The sequence below is a fragment of the Phocoena phocoena genome, chromosome 20, assembly GCF_963924675.1.
Source record: "Phocoena phocoena chromosome 20, mPhoPho1.1, whole genome shotgun sequence".
In the NCBI taxonomy this organism is placed as follows: domain Eukaryota; kingdom Metazoa; phylum Chordata; class Mammalia; order Artiodactyla; family Phocoenidae; genus Phocoena; species Phocoena phocoena.
In genome coordinates, this window is record NC_089238.1 from 14,241,800 (window position 1) to 14,260,553 (window position 18,754).

Genomic DNA, 18,754 nt, shown 5'->3' on the forward strand with positions numbered 1-18,754 from the left:
ATTTTTAATTGAAGTATAGCTGATTTACAATGTTGTGTTAGTTTCTTTTTCTTCTTTTGGCTGCGTTGGGTCTTTGTTGCTGCACGTGGGCTTTCTCTAGTTGCAGTGAGCAGGGGCTACTCTTTGTTGCAGTGTGTGGGCTTCTCATTGCGGTGGCTCCTCTTGTCGCAGAGCATGGGCTCTAGGCACATGGGCTTCAGTAGCTGTGGCACACGGGTCAGTAGTTGTGGCTTGCAGGCTCTAGAGTGCAAGGCTCAGTAGTTGTGGTGCACAGGCTTAGTTGCTCCACAGCATGTGAGATCTTCCTGGACCAGGGCTTGAACCCGTGTCCCCTGCATTGGCAGGCAGATTCTTAACCACTGCACCACTAGGGAAGTCCCTATGTTATATATTATTAATATGTAATATATATTAATAGCAATTTTCACATAGTCAAACATTATTTCCTGGAGAGTCTCTCATGGTCTACCATGTGCCCAGTGCTTCCATCTGGACAGATTTTTCTTTATCTCTGTTACCTAGCTGTTGTCCTAATTTTCCTGGTTTATATTTACACTGAGACCTTCTCTTGCCCCTCTGCCATGTTGCTTTTTCCCCCCTGATTCCTTGTGTAACTCTTTGCTCTTTTAGTACTTGATCTTAATATAACACAACCTCTACTACTCTCTTAGAAAAAAGAAGTCCACAGAAAAGGCTGAAAGAAAGTATTTCCCTCCCAAAGCCATTCAGTAAAGACTGGAGGAAGAGACTCCTGCAAATGTGAACATGATGTAAGACTTCAAGGAACACACACAAAAAATCAAGGAAACATGATACCACCAAAGGAATACAATAATCTTCCAGTAACCATCCCCAAAGAAATGGAGATCTGCAATTTGCCTGATAAAGAATTCAAAATATTTAGGAAGTTTGGTGAGAAAAAAGAAAACACAGAAACACAATTCAATGAAATAAAAAAACAATGTACAAAAAGTTTAACAAAGAGATAGAAATCATAAAAAAGAACCAAACAAATTTTCGAGCTGAAGAAAGCAATGAATGAAATGAAAAATGCAATAGGGAGCATCAACAGCAGACTTAATCCAGCAGAAGAATGAATCTGTGAGGTCATAGATAGGTCATTTGAAATAACTCAGAGGGGAACAAAGAAAAAAGAATGAAAAAAAGTGAAGAAAATATAAGGTCTGAAACCATAAAACTATTAGAAGAAACTATTAGAAAAAATCATAAGGAATAGCTTCTTGACACTGGTCTGGGCAATGATTTTTTGGATATGACACCAAAAGCACAGACAACAAAAACAAAAATGAACAAGTGGGACTACACTTAACTAAAAAGCTTTTGCACAGCAATGGAAACAGTCATCAAAATGAAAAGGCAACATACAGAATGAGAGAAGATATTTGCAAACCAGATGTCTGATAAAGCTATTAATATTCATGATATATAAAGATTTATACAACTCAACAGCAAAAACAAACAAAAAGTGAATAATCTCATTAAAAAATGGGGAAAGGACCTGATTAGACATTTTCCCAAAGAAGATATATTAATGGCCATCTGGTACATAAAAGAGCTCAACATCACCAATCATTAGGGAAAAGCAAATCAAAACCACATTGAGATATCACCTCATACCTGTTAGGATGGCTTCTATCAAAAAGACAACATAGCACAAGGAACTCTACTCAATACTCTGTAATGACCTATATGGGAAAAGAATCTAAAAAAATGTAGATATATGTATAACTGATTCACTTAGCTGTACAGCAAGAACTAACACAACATTGTAAATCAACTCTACTCCAATAAAAGTTAGTTTAAAAAAATGCAACAGGGACTTACCTTGTGGTCCAGTGGGTAAGACTCTGCACTCCCAATGCAGGGGACCAGGGTTCGATCCTTGGTTGGGGAGCTAGATCCTGCATGTGTATCACAACTAAGAGTCCACATGCCGCAAATTAAGAAGCCCATGTGCCACAACTAAGACCTAGGGCAGCCTAAAAAAAATAATAAATAAATAAATATTTTTTAAAAAGACAAAAGTTAAGTGTTGGCGAGAATGTGGAGAAAAGGAAATCTTTGTACACTGTTATTTGGAATGAAAATTGGTAAAGCCTTATAATACAGTATGGAGATTCCTCAAAAAATTAAAAATAGAACTATTATATAATCCAACAGTCCCATTTCTGGGCATATATACAAAGGAAACAAAATCAGTATCTTGAAAAGTTATCTGCACTCCCATGTTCATTTTTATTGCAGCATTATTCACAGAAAGATATGGAAACAACCTAAGTGTCCATTGATGGATGAACAGATAAAATGGATATGAGATATTCGTCACTCACTGGGACCTTCTCTTGCCACTCTGCTGTGTTGATTTTTTTTCTTTTTCTATTGATAGATAGTTAGATATACATACATATAATGGAATATTATTCAGCTATGAGAAGGAAGGAAATTCTGCCATTTGCAACAACATGGATGTATCTAGAGTACATTATGCCAAGTGAAACTGGCCAAAGACAAATACTATATGGTTTAATTTATGTGTATATCTAAAAAAAAAGAAAAGGTCCAACTCATAGAAGCAGAATAGAATGGTGTGGTTATTAGGGGCTGGAGGGTGGAGGAGATAGGGATATGCTGGTCAAAGGGTACAAGCCTTCATTTATAAGATGCTCTGGGAATCTAATGTACATTGTGGTGACTATACTCTACTTGAAATTTTCTGAGAGTAGACCTTAAGTATTCTCACCCCCCCATCCCCAAAAAAAGAGAGGTAAGTATTTGAGGCAATGGATATGTTAAATAACCTTGTTGTGGTAATCATTTCACAAAGTATACATATGTCAAATCATCACTTTGTACATTTTAAATATGTACAATTTATTTGTCAATTATATCTCATTAAAGCTGAAAAATCTGTTTTAAATAAAAGGAAAAACAATAAAAGAGGAAAAAGAAAGAAAAAGTGTTCATAGGAGATACATATTTGAGCCATTGCTTATCTAGAAATGTCCTATACAACCCTCGCATTAGTGTGAATTTTGGCTGGATAAGAACTCATTTCTCTCTTATTATTGAAAAGTTCATCACATTTTTTTGGTTTATTTTCTTTTGTTCGCTTGTTTTTTTCATTTCAGGGTACTATTGAGCAGGCCATTGTGTTTCTGTTTCCTGGTGCCTTCATGTGACCTGTTTTCTGATTGTTGAAAATGTTTGGGTCTTCTTTATATTCCTATTATTGTAAAATTTTATCCTTTGATACCCTGCCAAGGGGCTACCAGTTATTTATAACTTGAGTTTTCAGGGGACAGGAGGAAGGAGGGTACTCCTCTTTATTGAGAATATACTATATGCCTGTTGGCTTTTTAATTGCGATATTTGTCTTAAATGAATTTAGTATACTTTTAAATTAGAAAAGATCTCAGAATCCTCACTGTGCACAGGAGTTTTTGTCTGAAAGAACTGGGTTGTGTGAGACCTGCTCACTGATTAACACTAACTCTCTATTCTTCACTCACATCACAGGCATTGACCCCAACCTGTTTGCTCTCCATTTCTCTTCTTTCCTGTAAAATTCTCCTGTACTTCCTCTACTTTTATCTTTTTTTTGTCTTTCCTTCCATCTTGAAATCATTTATTTTCATTACACAAGTTTTCATTTCAGGAATTTGTGATATTCAAGGATGTGTCCATAAACTTCTCTCAGGAGGAGTGAGAATGCCTCGACTCAACTCAAAGGAATTTGTACAGATATGTAATGTTGGAGAATTATAGCAACCTGGTCTCATTCGGTAAGCACAACTATCTCCAAAAAGTCTTAGTTTGCCCTCTGGATTATGTGCTTCCCCCAAGAAGAACTTTTCAATGCTTTTCATATATCCTATGCATTTCTTCTCCCTATTCCTTAAAGAAATGCCTTGAGCTTTGCAGAGTCTGGGAAGCATCATTGGGCCTAAGGCCAAAATTCCATCTTCTGTGCTTTTTGTGGCCCTTGCAATAGTGACATCCTCCTTTATTTGCTGATCACAGGACAGGATTTGAGTGCTGGAACATCTACAACATAAAAATCTTTCTTCTCTCATGAGTAGGACTTTCCATTCCCAAGCCAGAAGTGATCTCTTTATTGGAGCAAGGGAAGGAGCCTTGAGGTGTTTTTGACAGTGAGCTGACAAGGGGCCTGTATCTAGGTAAGCGACTGATGGTCATGCAAGAGGAGAGGAGTGCAGGATGTAACTGAGTTGTTCAATGAGGAGACCACGTCTTTGAGATATTTTGGGAAATATCCCCTCAGAGGTCCACAACTATATAGAAAAGTAAACCTCACTATGAGCTTCCAAATGCCCACACCTCCACCTCCAAGATAACCCTATCTCTGCTCCTTTTCTCTCATTTTTCCCTCCTATTCATAGCAGGTGATTCTGATGACAAGCTTCTACCTTTATTTGGGATCTTACTCCTGCTTATTGGTTCACTCTCTTTTATCTTTTGGTTTATATATGTGTCACTCCCTTGGAACGTTTTGGTATTTAGTACATTTAGTTTTTGGATTCATTATTTATGTATTCATTCTTTCAGCCAACACTCCCTCATATTCTATGTGTGGAGGATATTTTTCTAGGAGACATAGAGGTTATAAAATAATATGAACTATTAAGAAATGTATAGCTTGAGGATTGGGAAAGTATCTTTTCAAATCATTCAAAAATTACAATTAATTGTAAGAGGAGTTCACGTATTGCAACCAGAAGAAATGGCTAAGATTGAAAGGTGGAAAAGCCTCACAGAGCTATAATAGTTGGAGCCTTGGGAGTGATTGCAGTCACCTTGGTAGAGAGTTTTGGGTGTAAAGGTTATGTGCTTGTAATGGGAAGGCAAAGACTGCAGACGAGAAAAGATTGAGGTAAAGGTCGATGATCAAGCAATCGCATTAATGCATGCAATCAACATAATAGGGTGGGAGTGAAGGATGATTTAAGGCAGAGGGCACAGTAACTACAAAAGTCCTGAGGCAGGCAGGCTCATTGTGTATGAGAAGCACCAAGGGCCAGTCTGTCTAAGATAGAGTAAACAAGGAAAGGAGTATGAGATGTGATCAGAGAGGTGTATGTTGGAAAGAGTCAGTTTATGGTGACCTTGTAAATTGTGGTTGAACTTTTTCTGAGTAAAATGGGACATAAATAGAAGATTTTAAGCAGAGCTGTGACATGATTTTTATTTTTTAATACTTTTTTGCCCCACTTACAGAAGAGGAAACTGAGGCACAAGGACTTGAAGTAACTTGTCCAAGGTCAACAGCTAGTAAGTTTTGGAGAGAAGGTCTGAACCCAAGCTGTACGTGATCCAAGCTCCTAAGCCATGTTTCCTCTCCAAATCAAATCAAAAGGGTGTAGACATAATGGACATGTTTTTATCTGAATTACAGGTGAACAGATAGAAGTTAACTTTAAAAAATTAATTTGAAAATGAGTTTTTACAGTCCATAAAGAAATAGCTAGCTATAGCACACATATTACATGCATTTATGTATGTGTGTGTGTGTCTCTCTCTCTATATATATATGTATATATACACATTAGATGTATATAAATGCATCATGAATTTCCTCTAAAATACTACATCATATGCCTTCCTATCCCAATAAACTTTTATATATTATATCAGTATTATAATATAGCAATTTATGAATAATTAGGTTGCCTTCCAATTTCAATTTCTAATTAAAATTGCCATTTCTCTATACCTTTTGTTGCAAATGGATTTTCCCCCATAATTTCTTTTCTTTTTCTTTTTTTTGCGGCACGCAGGCCTCTCACTGTTGTGGCCTCTCCCATTGCGGAGCACAGGCTCCGGAAGCACAGGCTCAGCGGCCATGGCTCACGGACCCAGCCGCTCTGTGGCATGTGGGATCTTCCTGGACCGGGGCACGAACCCGTGTCCCCTGCATTGGCAGGCAGACCCTCAACCACTGCGCCACCAGGGAAGCCCCCCCGCTTTTTTTTTTTTTTTTTTTGGCCACACGGTGCGGCTTGTAGGATCTCAGTTCCCAGACGAGGGATCAAGCCCAGGCCCCGGAAGTGAAAGCGCTGAGTCCTAACCACTGGACTTGCCAGGGAATTCCCTTTTGCAGGAAATTTCTAAAGCTTTTCCCCAGCAATGCATATAATGCCTGTGTTCAATTTTATTACATCGTCTTCTGTAATGTGTACCTTAAAAAAAATCAATTCTATGTTTTTCAAAATAAGAACATTTTATTTTAATATTTATTTATTTGGCTGTACTGGTTCTTAGTTGCATCACGCAGGATCTTTGTCTGCTGCATGTGGGATCTTCGTTGTGGCATGCAGGATCTAGTTCCCTGACCACAGATTGAACCCAGGCCCCCTGCATTGGGAGCATGGAGTCTTAACCACTGGACCACCAGTGAAGTCCCCAAAAGAAGAACATTTTAAAGTGAAGGCCAAACTGTCTTAGAGTGTTTTGCATTCAGGATTTATCTAATTGCCACCAATGACTACATTCCCATTAAAAAATTTTGGGTCTGATCTGATACTCAGGTAGGGTTGTGTACTTCTTAATTCATCTTATTAGGAGGCAAAGTGAAGTGTTCTCATTGCACTGGTGGTAATTTTGATCAAGTAGTTATGGAAATGACTGTCAGATCTTTGCATTGGAAGATACATTTTCCCCCTTATCACTACCGAATAATCTCTGTGCTTGGAATTAGCCAGTTCATTAAGAAGCTTTAGTTTCTTTTAATAGTGAATGGTGTTCATCAACCAATATCTGAGTATCACTACTACTGAGCTGTCATTGCTTCTATACCCATTCAGTGGAAAGAATCAGGAAAGATATTTTTGTCATTGAATCATTCTAATAACTCTAATTCAGATCCAAAAGACAAGGTTCTGTCTCACTTTCCTGCATTTCAATTTTATAACTTTCCCTTGAACAGGGAAAAACTCCTATTTCCCACAACATGAATATATTTGCTCAAATCTTCTCTCCTAAGTGCCACAGAATACTTTCAGAATTAGAATACCAACACAACTACTGACCAAAAAATTTAAGTCACGTTCAAGATTTCTTGCTCTTTTGTTTTTTTTTCTTTTTTTTCTTTTGTTTCTTGCTTAGAATATGTTACACACTAAGGATTTCCAGAGTACAGTTTGAAAACTTATTACATTAATACTTTTCTCTGCATTTTCAATTTAATATACAGTTTAATTGCTGAGTTTAGTTTTTTTTTTGTGGTATGCGGGCCTCTCACTGTTGTGGCCTCTCCTGTTGCGGAGCACAGGCTCTGGACGCGCAGGCTCAGTGGCCATGGCTCACAGGCCCAGCTGCCCCGCGGCATGTGGGATCTTCCCGGACCGGGGCACGAACCCGTGTCCCCTGCATCGGCAGGCGGACTTTCAACCACTGCGCCACCAGGGAAGCCCTAGATGTTTTTTAGTTTATATTTGGAATATATAAAACATATATATGGTTCAAAAGTGAAAACTAGGGCTGCCCCGGTGGCACAATGGTTAAGAATCCGCCTGCCAATGCAGGGGACACAGGTTTGAGCCCTGGTCCGGGAAGATCCCACATGCCATGGAGCAACTAAGCCTGTGCACCACAACTAACTGAGCCTGTGCTCTAGAGCCCGTGAGCCACAACTACTGAGCCTGCGTGCCACAACTACTGAAGCCCGTGCTCTGCAATAAGAGAAGCCACTGCAATGAGAAGCCCATGCACCACAACGAAGACCCAACGCAGCCAAAAAAATAAAAAATAAAAAAATCAGGCCTGACAGGAAAATGCTGCTGTTATGGCCATTAAAAAAAGTCAAAACTATATAAAAATTATACTTAGAGGAATCATGCTTGAATACTTAACTGCTTCATCCATCGCCATCCCCACTCTAGTTAACCTTTTGTTGTATGTCTAGTCAGATTTATCGGTTTTATTTTGTTAAAGCACGCTCACATTTATATCTCAATTCTTCTTTCCTCTTTTACATGGGATATTATTCTTTCTGCATCCTTTTTTACTGTGCTGGTTTTCTTTTTACTATTATTATTAATAATAAGATGTGTAGAAATCATTCCATATATATTCAGTGGCAATTTTTAAAAAGGTATAAAATTGACTTTTCTTTCTTGGCATTATATGTGTTGATTTTTGCCATAACTCATTAATTAGTAGAATAATAATTAGTAGAGTTTTCACTAATCGTGAAATTTGCAAATATTTTCAGTTCTTTTCTTGTTTTCCTATGCTTCTAACTTGGATACTTCTTTCTAGTCTTACTGCAGTGGTAACACCTTCCAGGAAATGTTCAACAGAAATAGTGTTACCCAGAAATATCTTGCATTCCTATACACTAACCACAAAAGATCAGAAGGAGAAATTAAGGAAACAGTCCCATTTACCACTGCAACAAAAAGAACAAAATACCTAGGAATAAGCCTATCTAAGGAGACAAAAGACCTGTATGCAGAAAACTATAAGATACTGATGAAAGAAATAAAAGACAACACAAACGGAGAGATATACCATGTTCTTGGATTGGAATAATCAATATTGTGAAAATGACTATATACCCAAAGCAATCTACAGATTCAATGCAATCCCTATCAAATTACCAATGGCATTTTTCACAGAACGAGATAAACAAATTTTACAATTCGTATGGAAACACAAAAGACCTCGAATAGCAAAAGCAATCTTGAGGAAACAAAAAACAAAAAACAACAGAGCTGGAGGAATCAGGCTCCTTGACTTCAGACTATACTATAGGGCTACAGTAATCAAGGCATAATGGTACTGGCACAAAAACAAATACATATCAGTGGAACAGGATAGATAGCCCAGAGATAAACCCACGCATCTATGGTCACCTAATCTATGACAAAGGAGGCCAGAATATACAATGCAGCAAAGTCATCCTCTTCAATAAGTGGTGCTGGTAAAACTGGACAGCTACATGTAAAAGATGAATTAATGAAATTAGAACACTCCCAAACACCATACACAAAAATAAACTCAAAATGGATTAAAGGCCTAAATGTAAGGCCAGACACTATTAAACTCTTAGAGGAAAACATAGGCAGAACACTCTATGACATAAATCGCAGCAAGGTCTTTTTTGACCCACCTCCTAGACTAATGAAAATAAAAACAAAAATAAACAAATGGAACATAATTAAACTCAAAATCTTTTGCACAGCAAGGAAACCCATAAACAAGATGAAAAGACAACCCTCAGAATGGGAGAAAATATTTGCAAACGAAGCAACTAACAAAGGATTGATCTCCAAAATATGTAAGCAGCTCAATATCAAAACAACCCCAAACAACCCAATCAAAAAATGGGTGGGAGACCTAAATAGACATTTCTCCAGAGAAGACATACAGATGCCCAACAAACACATGAAAACATGCTCAACAGCATCGATTATTAGAGAAGAGCAAACCAAAACTGGAATGAGATATCACCTCACACTGGTCAGAATGGCCATCATCACAAAATCTACAAATAATAAATGCTGGAGAGGGTGTGGAGAAAAGGGAATGCTCTTGCACTCTTGGTGGGAATGTAAATTGATACAGCCACTATGGAGAACAGTATGGAGGTTCCTTAAAAAACTACAAATAGAACTACCATGTGATCCAGCAATCCCACGACTGGGCATATACCTAGAGAAAACCATAATCCCAAAAGACACAAGCATCCCAATGTTCATTGCAGCACTATTTACAATAGCCAGGACATGGAAACAACCTAGATGTCCATCAACAGAGGAATGGATAAAGAAGATGTAGTACATATATACAATGGAATATTACTCAGCCATAAAAAGGAACGAAATTGGGTCATTGGTAGAGATGTGGATGGACCTAGAGACTGTCATACAGAGTGAAGTAAGTCGGAAAGAGAAAAACAAATATTGTATATTAATGCATACATGTGGAATCTGAAAAAAATGGTATAGACAATCTGATTTACAAAGCAGAAATAGAGATACAGATGTAGAGAACAAACGTATGGATACCAAGGGGGAAAGGGGAGTGGGATGAATTGGGAGATTGGGATTGCCATAGATACACTATTCATACTGTGTATAAAATAGATAACTAATGAGAACCTACTATATAGCATGGGGAACTCTACTCAGTACTCTGTGGTGACCTAAATGGGAAGGAAATCCAAAAAAGAGGCGACATAAGTATACATATAGCTGACTCACTTTGCTGTACAGTAGAAACTAACAATATTGTAAAGCAACTATATTCCAATAAAAAAATTTTAAGTTTAATATAAAAAAAGAAGTGTTACTGTCTTCATCATTTTACATGATTTTTATAGTCATAATTTTTCTTCTTTTTAAAAAAGTTTTAAATTTTGGAGTAATTTTATATTTACAAAAAAGTTGCAAAAATAGTGTAAAGAGTTCCTATATATCCCTCATCCAATATCAGTTTCCCTTATATTGTTGTGGTATACTTGTCAAAGCTAATCAAAACTAAGAACCCAAGATTTATACATTTATTTATTTATTTATTTATTTATGGCTGTGTTGGGTCTTCATTGCTGTGTGCAGGATTTCTCTAGTTGTGGCGAGCAGGGTCCACTCTTTGTTATGGTGCACAGGCTTCTCATTGCAGTGGCTTCTCTTTTTTTTAATGAATTTATTTATTTTATTTATTTTTGGCTGCATTGGGTCTTCATTGCTGCACACGGGCTTTCTCTAGTTGTGGCGAGTGAGGGCTATGCTTCGTTGCAGTATGCGTGCTTCTCATTGCAGTGGCTTCTCGTTGCGGGGCACAGGCTCTAGGTGTGCGGGCTTCAGTAGTTGCGGCACATGGGCTCAGTAGTTGTGGCTCGTGGGCTCTAGAATGCAGGCTCAGTAGTTGTGGCACATGGGCTTAGTTGCTCCACAGCATGTGGGATCTTCCCAGACCAGGGATCAAACCCGTGTCCCCTGCATTGGCAGGTGGATTCTTAACCACTGTGCCACCAGGGGAGTCCAGTACATTATTATTAACTAAACTGTAGAACGTATTCAGATTTCACCATTTTCCATTAATGTCTTTTTTCTACTGTCATGTCTCGTGGTCTATGACAGTTTTTTAGTTTTTTTCTTGTTTTTTTATGACCTTGACAGTTATGACAAAATGCTTGTCAGGTATTTTGTAGAATATATCTCAATTTGTATTGGTCTGATATTTTTCTGATGATTAGATTGGATTTGGGGGTTTTGGGAAAGAATACCACAAAGATGAATTGGGGCTTGATTTTAAACTTTCATTGTTATGTGTATTTTTGCTGTATTTTTGTGAGGATACACTTCATTAGTATAAAGAAATTCTATTGTATTCGTAACTTATAAGAGTTTATGACCGGATGCTGAATTTTGTTTATTTTTTTGTTAATGGCCTACATTAACAAATTTTCTTATGATTTAACTTGATACTCCTAGAATGAATTCAATTTGTCATGATGATTTGGGGGTTTTAATTAAATTACTAGATCCAATTTGGTAATATTTTGTTTAGAATCTATACCCATCTATACCCATTAATTATATTGAATCATAATTTATTTTTCAAATACTGTTCTTGTCTCATTTTATACCCAGCCTCATCAGATGAATTGAGACTATTCCCCTTTGTTCCTCTTATTTTTTTCAATATCTTTTTGGGAAATGTACATAAAATATATTGTACATTTTAAGTAATAAGAACACTCAGATCACTACCATGCAATGTTTTCAATAGTGTTTGGTAACCCACTAGTAATGTACAATCAAATCTTGTATTTCAGCACCATTAGAATTACTTTCTGTCTCTGCTTCTGGCACAACCCAATGGCACAACCTAACAAGGTTCATCTATTCAATTTTGGTTTTTATATTTTTGTATTTATTATTTAATTTTGTTTTACAAATTTATTAAAATTTACATTTCCAATGTCAGACCTACAAACCAGCATAAATTCATAGATGCCTAGCTTCCATTCTTCTCCCCTTCCACTGTTTTCATTCCCTCCAACCTATGAAATCTTTTATAAACTTTATGGTTTATCCTTTCATTGTTTTTTCTAATGTGAACACATATGTATATATCTTCATGCATTCCCTTTCTTATACAAATGGTAGCATACACTAGATAGTTTATTCCACCTTGCTATTTCACTCTAAAAAGATACATCATGGAGATCACTCCATAGGAATACCTATATGATTCTCATTTCTTTATGCAGTCGCATAGAACTCTATTTTGTCCATATACTATAATGAGTTTGAGCAGTACCAAGCTAGTGGCTATTTGGATTGGTTCTAATCATTTGCTCTTACAACAAGTTCTGAGGTGGATATGCTTCTGCATAAATATTTTCAGATTTTTTCCCGAGAGTACCTGTTTGGGTTCCTAGAACTGGGATTGCTGGGTCAAAGGAGAAATTTTGCTAGAAACTGGCAAATATCCCTGTATGCTGATTGTATCATTTTTATTTGCTACACTGAATGTGTGAGAAAGGCTATGTTGTCAAACTTTTTTTTTTGCCAAAATATAATTTGAATTTGTTCCAAAATTTGACAATCACCGATTTATCTTTTCCTAATCACTTTCCCTCTTACCTTCCTATATCACTTTCCAATTTCTACATTTTCTTTATTTTTCAAATTGTACCACCATATCAAAACTACACATTCTATTCACATTTATAGACATTAATGTCACTGTAAATCTCCCTTCTTTATTCAAAGTTTTGTATCTTCCAAGAAAAAAAAGTGAATGTTTTTATTTGTGTTTTCTTTCAGAATATAAATCTAGGTTTGAGAACCAGAAAGTATCTCTGAAAAAGGGTAACTATGAAATAGATTCATCCCAACGGGTTATAATGGAAGGGTTTACAAAGCATGGACTTAAACGGGAATCTCAGGAAAGACATTTTAGTCAAGTGTCATGTACCTCTGAAGACATTGCCACTTTCTTTCAGCATACATCTCTTTCTCTACATAAAACATTTAATACTAAAGAGAAATTTTATGAATACAGAAAACATAAAAATACCTATGGACAAGACTCACAACTTACTACAAATCAAGAAAGTCATACTGACAAAAAATTCTACGATTATAAAGAATACAGGAAGTCCCTTAGTAGCACTTCAGCACTTAATTTATATTATACAGTGCCTATCTGTATGAGACCCTATGAATGTGAGGAACGTAGAAAGTCTTTGAATAGTGGCCCAGACTTTATACATCAGATAATTTTTACTAGGGGGAAATATAATAAATTTAAGGAAAGTCAGAAGGCCTTTACTAATGCCTCACGTTTTTTTCTACATCAGAACATTCATACAAGTGAGAAGTCCTTTAAAGGTAATTATTGTGTTAGAGAATTTAATAATGGTACAGCCCTTATTCGTCATCAGAGAATTCATACTGTTGAGAAACCCTATGAATGTAATGAATGTGGAAAGGCCTTTAGTACTAGTTCAATATTTAGAGTACATCAAAGGATTCACACAGGTGAGAAGCCCAATGAATGTAAAGAATGTGGAAAAGCCTTTCATCGTTCCTCATACCTTAGTCAACATCGAAGAATTCATACTGGTGAGAAACCTTATGAATGTAAGTATTGTGTTAGGGCTTTTAGCAATGTTTCTGCCTTTATTCGGCATCAGAGGATTTATACTGGTGAAAAACCCAACAAATGTAAGGAATGTGGAAGAGCCTTTAGTACTGTCTCAATACTTACAGCACATCAAAGAATTCATTCAGGTGAGAAACCCTATGTTTGTAGGGAATGTGGGAAGGCCTTCATGTCAGACTTCAGAACTTATTCAACATCAGAGGATTCATACTGCTGAGAAACCCTACAGATGTAAGGAATGTGGAAGGGCCTTTCGTTGTCCATCAGACCTTTCTCGACATAAGTTAATTCATGCTGATGAAAAATTGTATGAATGTAAGGAATGTGGAAAAATCCTGCGTAGAGATTCAATACTTACACAACATCAGAAAATTCACACTGGTGAGAAGGGCTGGGAATGTAATGAATGTGGGAAAGTTTTAAATTGTGTAATATACCAGTAAATTCATACTGGTGATAAACCATATACTTGTAACAAATGTGGGAAAGCCTTTCTTCATTCTTCAGACCTTATTCTGCATCAAAGAATTCATACTGGTGAGAAACCTTATGAATGCAAGGAATGTAGGAAGGCTTTTGAAAGAAGTTCAAATCTTAATCGCCATCAAAAAGTTCATAATGGTCGGTCCCATATTGAACTCGAGTTGGAAGAGGCGAGTCAAAATGGAAGTAATACCGCCGCCCGGTCGCCCCCAGCCCGACTCTGGCCGTCATCGCCGCCGCCGCCGCCGGGGGGAGGAGGGACATGATCCAAAGGAACCAGAACAGTTGAGAAAACTGTTTATTGGTGCTCTGAGCTTTGAAACTACAGATGATAGCTTAAGATAACATTTTGAGAGATGGGGCACACTTAACAGATTGTGTGGTGATGAGAGACCCCCAAACAAAACGTTCCAGGGGCTTTGGTTTTGTGACTTACTCCTGTGTTGAAGAGGTGGATGCAGCAGTGTGTGCTCGACCACACAAGGTTGATGGGCGTGTAGTGGAACCAAAGACAGCTGTTTCTAGAGAGGATTCTGTAAAGCCTGGTGCCCATCTAACAGTGAAGAAAATTTTTGTTGGTGGTATTAAAGAAGATATAGAAGAATATAATTTGAAAGACTACTTTGAAAAGTATGGCAAAATTGAAACCATAGAAGTTATGGAAGACAGGCAGAGTGGAAAAAAGAGAGGATTTGCTTTTGTAACTTTTGATGATCATGATACAGTTGATAAAATTGTTCAGAAATACCACACTATTAATGGGCATAATTGTGAAGTGGAAAAGGCCCTTTCTAAGAAGTGCAATCTGCTGATCACAAAGAGGTCATGGAGGTGGATCTGGCAACTTTATGGGTCGTGGAGGAAACTTTGGAGGTGGTGGAGGTAACTTTGGCCGTGGTGGAAACTTTGGTGGAAGAGGAGGCTATGGTGGTGGATGTGGTGGCAGCAGAGGTAGTTATGGAGGAGGTGATGGTGGATATAATGGATTTGGAGGCGACGGTGGTAACTATGGTGGTGGTCCTAGTTACAGTAGTAGAGGAGGCTATGGTGATGGGGGACCAGGATATGGAAACCAAGGTGGTGGATATGGTGGCGGTGGTGGAGGATATGATGGTTACAATGAAGGAGGAAATTTTGGAGGTAACTATGGTGGTGGTGGTAGCTATAATGATTTTGGAAATTATAGTGGACAACAGCAATCAAATTATGGACCCATGAAGGGGGGCAGTTTTGGTGGAAGAAGCTCGGGAAGTCCCTATGGTGGTGGTTATGGATCTGGTGGTGGAAGTGGTGGAGATGGTAGCAGAAGGTTCTAAAAACTCAGAAGAAAAGGGCTACAGTTCTTAGCAGGAGAGAGAGCGAGGAATTGTCAGGAAAGCTGCAGGTTACTTTGAGACAGTCGTCCAAAATGCATTAGAGGAACTGTAAAAATCTGCCACAAAGGAACGATGATCCATAGTCAGAAAAGATACTGCAGCTTAAACAGGAAACCCTTCTTGTTCAGGACTGTCATAACCACAGTTTGCAAAAAGTGCAGCTATTGACTAATGCAATGTAGTGTCAATTAGATGTACATTCCTGAGGTCTTTTATCTGTTGTAGCTTTTTCTTTTTCTTTTTCTTTTCGTTACATCAGGTATATTGCCCTGTAAATTGTGGTAGTGGTACCAGGAATAAAAAATTAAGGAATTTTAAACTTTTCAATATTTGTGTAGTTCAGTTTTGCTACATTTTAGTACAGAAACTTTAACAAAATGCAGTTTTGAAGGTGTTTCCTTGTGAGTTAACAAGTAAAGAAATAATTGTTAATTACTATTCTGTATGAATTTTGCTAAAGTTAACTGTAAAGAAACACTTGCTGACTTGCAGTTTAAGGGGATCTATTCTCCCCATTTCCAAACCATGAAATGAATGGGCTCTGACATGTGGAGAGAATAGTTATTTGTATGTTTGCAATGTGTGTTTTATATAATAGAATTGGGTATTTAAATTAGCATATTTGTGAATTTAATAGCATTAAGATTTACTTCAAATGAAAAATCTCAAAATTCCTATTTGGTTTTTGTGCATTTCCTTTCAAAGTGTAATCATATGATTTTAGTGTATTAGCTTTGCTGAGAGTCCTAGCTGTGTTTAGAACATCTCCATTCTACATTCACCTTGGTCACATGTGAACTGCTGCCATAGTTTTATTTGGGTGTAAAGAATGTCTTGTGCCCTCTGTTTAAATTCTGGAAAGGGATGGTGAATGTTTTCTGTTTCCTCTTACCTCAAGAAACATTCTTAAAATCTTCAAAATACAGGACCACTAAGCCTGCTCTATCTGAGTGAATTAGTGGCTACTTTTTTTTTCCTTTTTAAAGCACAAGAGGCCCATAAATCTTCAGTTATTTTCCTTGGTTTAATATATATTTTTTGATACAAGCTCTCAGAGCAAGAGAATAAAAATCATGCATTGTTGAACCCTTAACTGGCTGGCATGCTTTCCTGTTTGTACCCTCTGCACTTTACTGGATGAAACCAAGGACAGTCTAGATATAATCATCCCAAGTGATTACTGCAGTAGAAGTGTAGCACAGTTGCTTAGTACAAACAAGCTTTTCACTTCCTCAAGACGGGAATTCAAATTCGGATAGTCAGAGTTTGTATTCACTTAAAATCCCAGAGAATACACTATTATTTCCATGTGTATGCTTGAACCTAAATCATGTTGGTATGAGTTTACAATTTGTTTGGAAGACCCTGGTTGAGAAGAGTTTTAGATAACAAGGTTTTATATATATATATATAAACCAATGTCTACTGTTTTGCTCCAGCTAGTGCTTAAAATTTCATTCAAGCCCTAAGTATGTGCCCTGCTGTTATGATTTCTTCGGTAGTTGAACGTTAAATTTGAGATTCTTATTTTTGTTTTAAGGAGTACTAAGCAGGGCTTCCCTGGTGGCGCAATGGTTGAGGGTCCGCCTGCCGATGCAGGGGACGCGGGCTCGTGCCCCGGTCTGGGAAGATCCCACATGCCGCGGAGCGGCTGGGCCCGTGAGCCATGGCCGCTGGGCCTGCGCGTCCGGAGTCTGTGCTCCGCGACGGGAGCGGCTGCAGCAGTGGGAGGGCCCGTGTACCACAAAAAAAAAAAAAAAGAAGAAGTACTAAGCAAAACAAGCAATAAAAGGTGGGGTGGGGCGTGCTAGTGTTTGAATATGCTCTCGTTGCTCTAATTCAGTGCCTCTGTGCATTAATATTTGGATGCATGCAATGCCAGCATGAAAATCGGTCTTCACAGACACTGCAGTTTTCCAGAAAACACTCACAAACCAATAAATGTAACAGACAACATTCCATTTGTTAATGGACATACGTGAATAAGCAGTGTAGAAAATAGGCTAATTATTAGAAAATGGTTAAATCTTTAACAACTTCAAGTGTTGGTTATATAAATGGACACTGTCAATGTTCATAACTTAAACCTGGGTACCTGGTCAAAATAATGCTTGGGAAACATTTTATTAAAATTAAGCGGGCTTCCCTGTTGGCGCAGTGGTTGAGAATCTGCCTGCCGATGCAGGGGACACGGGTTCGTGCCCTGGTCTGGGAAGATCCCACATGCCGCGAAGCGGCTGGGCCCATGAGCCATGGCCGCTGAGCCTGTGCGTCCGGAGCCTGTGCTCTGCAACGGGAGAGGCCACAACACTGAGAGGCCCACGTACCGCAAAAATAAATAAATAAATAAAATTAAGCTAAATTGTCAAAAAAAAAGTTCATAAATATGAAAACATATTATGAAAGGTAGATCTGTAACACTTTTAAGCATGTCTTTCAGGTAACAGACATGAGAGATAAACCCTAGAAATATAATTAATAGGGGAAATCTAAGGACTTCGTTGGTGAGAAAATACAGATATATAATTAATATGAGAATGCCTTATGTGTTTTACAATGTACTACCATAAGAATAATTATTGGAAGGCCTTTATCCATTCATTCCTGTCTAAATTTCTAAAACTTTCTAATCATTAGTGTAGAAAGTGAAAAATCTTTTTTGTTGCATTTTTCTTATTTTAAAATACTTTAAATTCACTTTATTTTTTATTTAGCTATCATTATAATATAGCTATTATAATTATGTAAAATTATAAGATATAATTACAATTGCATAGAATTGTAATAATTATGATATAATTATGCATAGCTAAAATACTATATCATTTTAAGTTGTGCATTAAATATTAAAATTTATTTTGTTCTCACCAATACCACTTATTGAGTAACTATTTCCTGATACTTTTTATATGCAGTTTGATGACATTTTATATTCTTATTATTATAAGCTTGGATTTAATGACAGCCTTTTTATACCCCAACATCCAATTTGGAGACTCTTCAGTTGATCTTTTTAAAGTACACTTCTACCTTTACATATCTTTGCATCTGTACCATTTTATTAAAAACATCATTACTTTAAGATGTATATTTTAATATTGGTAAAACTACATCTTTATTTGTATATATAAATTGATTTTTTTTGATATTTTTAATAAAATGGTTCTATTGTAATAATTTTCTCTGAATTTTTTAAGAACTACAAAGAAGCCAACAAAAAAATTACACCACAGTCC

The 18,754-nt window shown here is 37.1% G+C and overlaps 1 protein-coding gene and 1 pseudogene across 1 annotated transcript; both read left to right on the top strand.

The window, feature by feature from the left end:
* Positions 1 to 809: 809 nt before the first annotated feature.
* LOC136140257 (zinc finger protein 383-like) lies at positions 810 to 14,102 on the top strand. The gene is made up of 4 exons (XM_065898335.1): positions 810 to 912; positions 5,257 to 5,310; positions 12,819 to 13,721; positions 13,810 to 14,102. The coding sequence occupies exons 1-4, from the start codon at positions 810 to 812 to the stop codon at positions 14,100 to 14,102; spliced, it is 1,353 nt and encodes a 450-aa protein (XP_065754407.1).
* Positions 14,103 to 14,322: 220 nt separating this feature from the next.
* Positions 14,323 to 15,458, top strand: LOC136141236 (heterogeneous nuclear ribonucleoprotein A3-like; annotated as a pseudogene).
* The last annotated feature ends 3,296 nt before the right edge of the window (positions 15,459 to 18,754 follow it).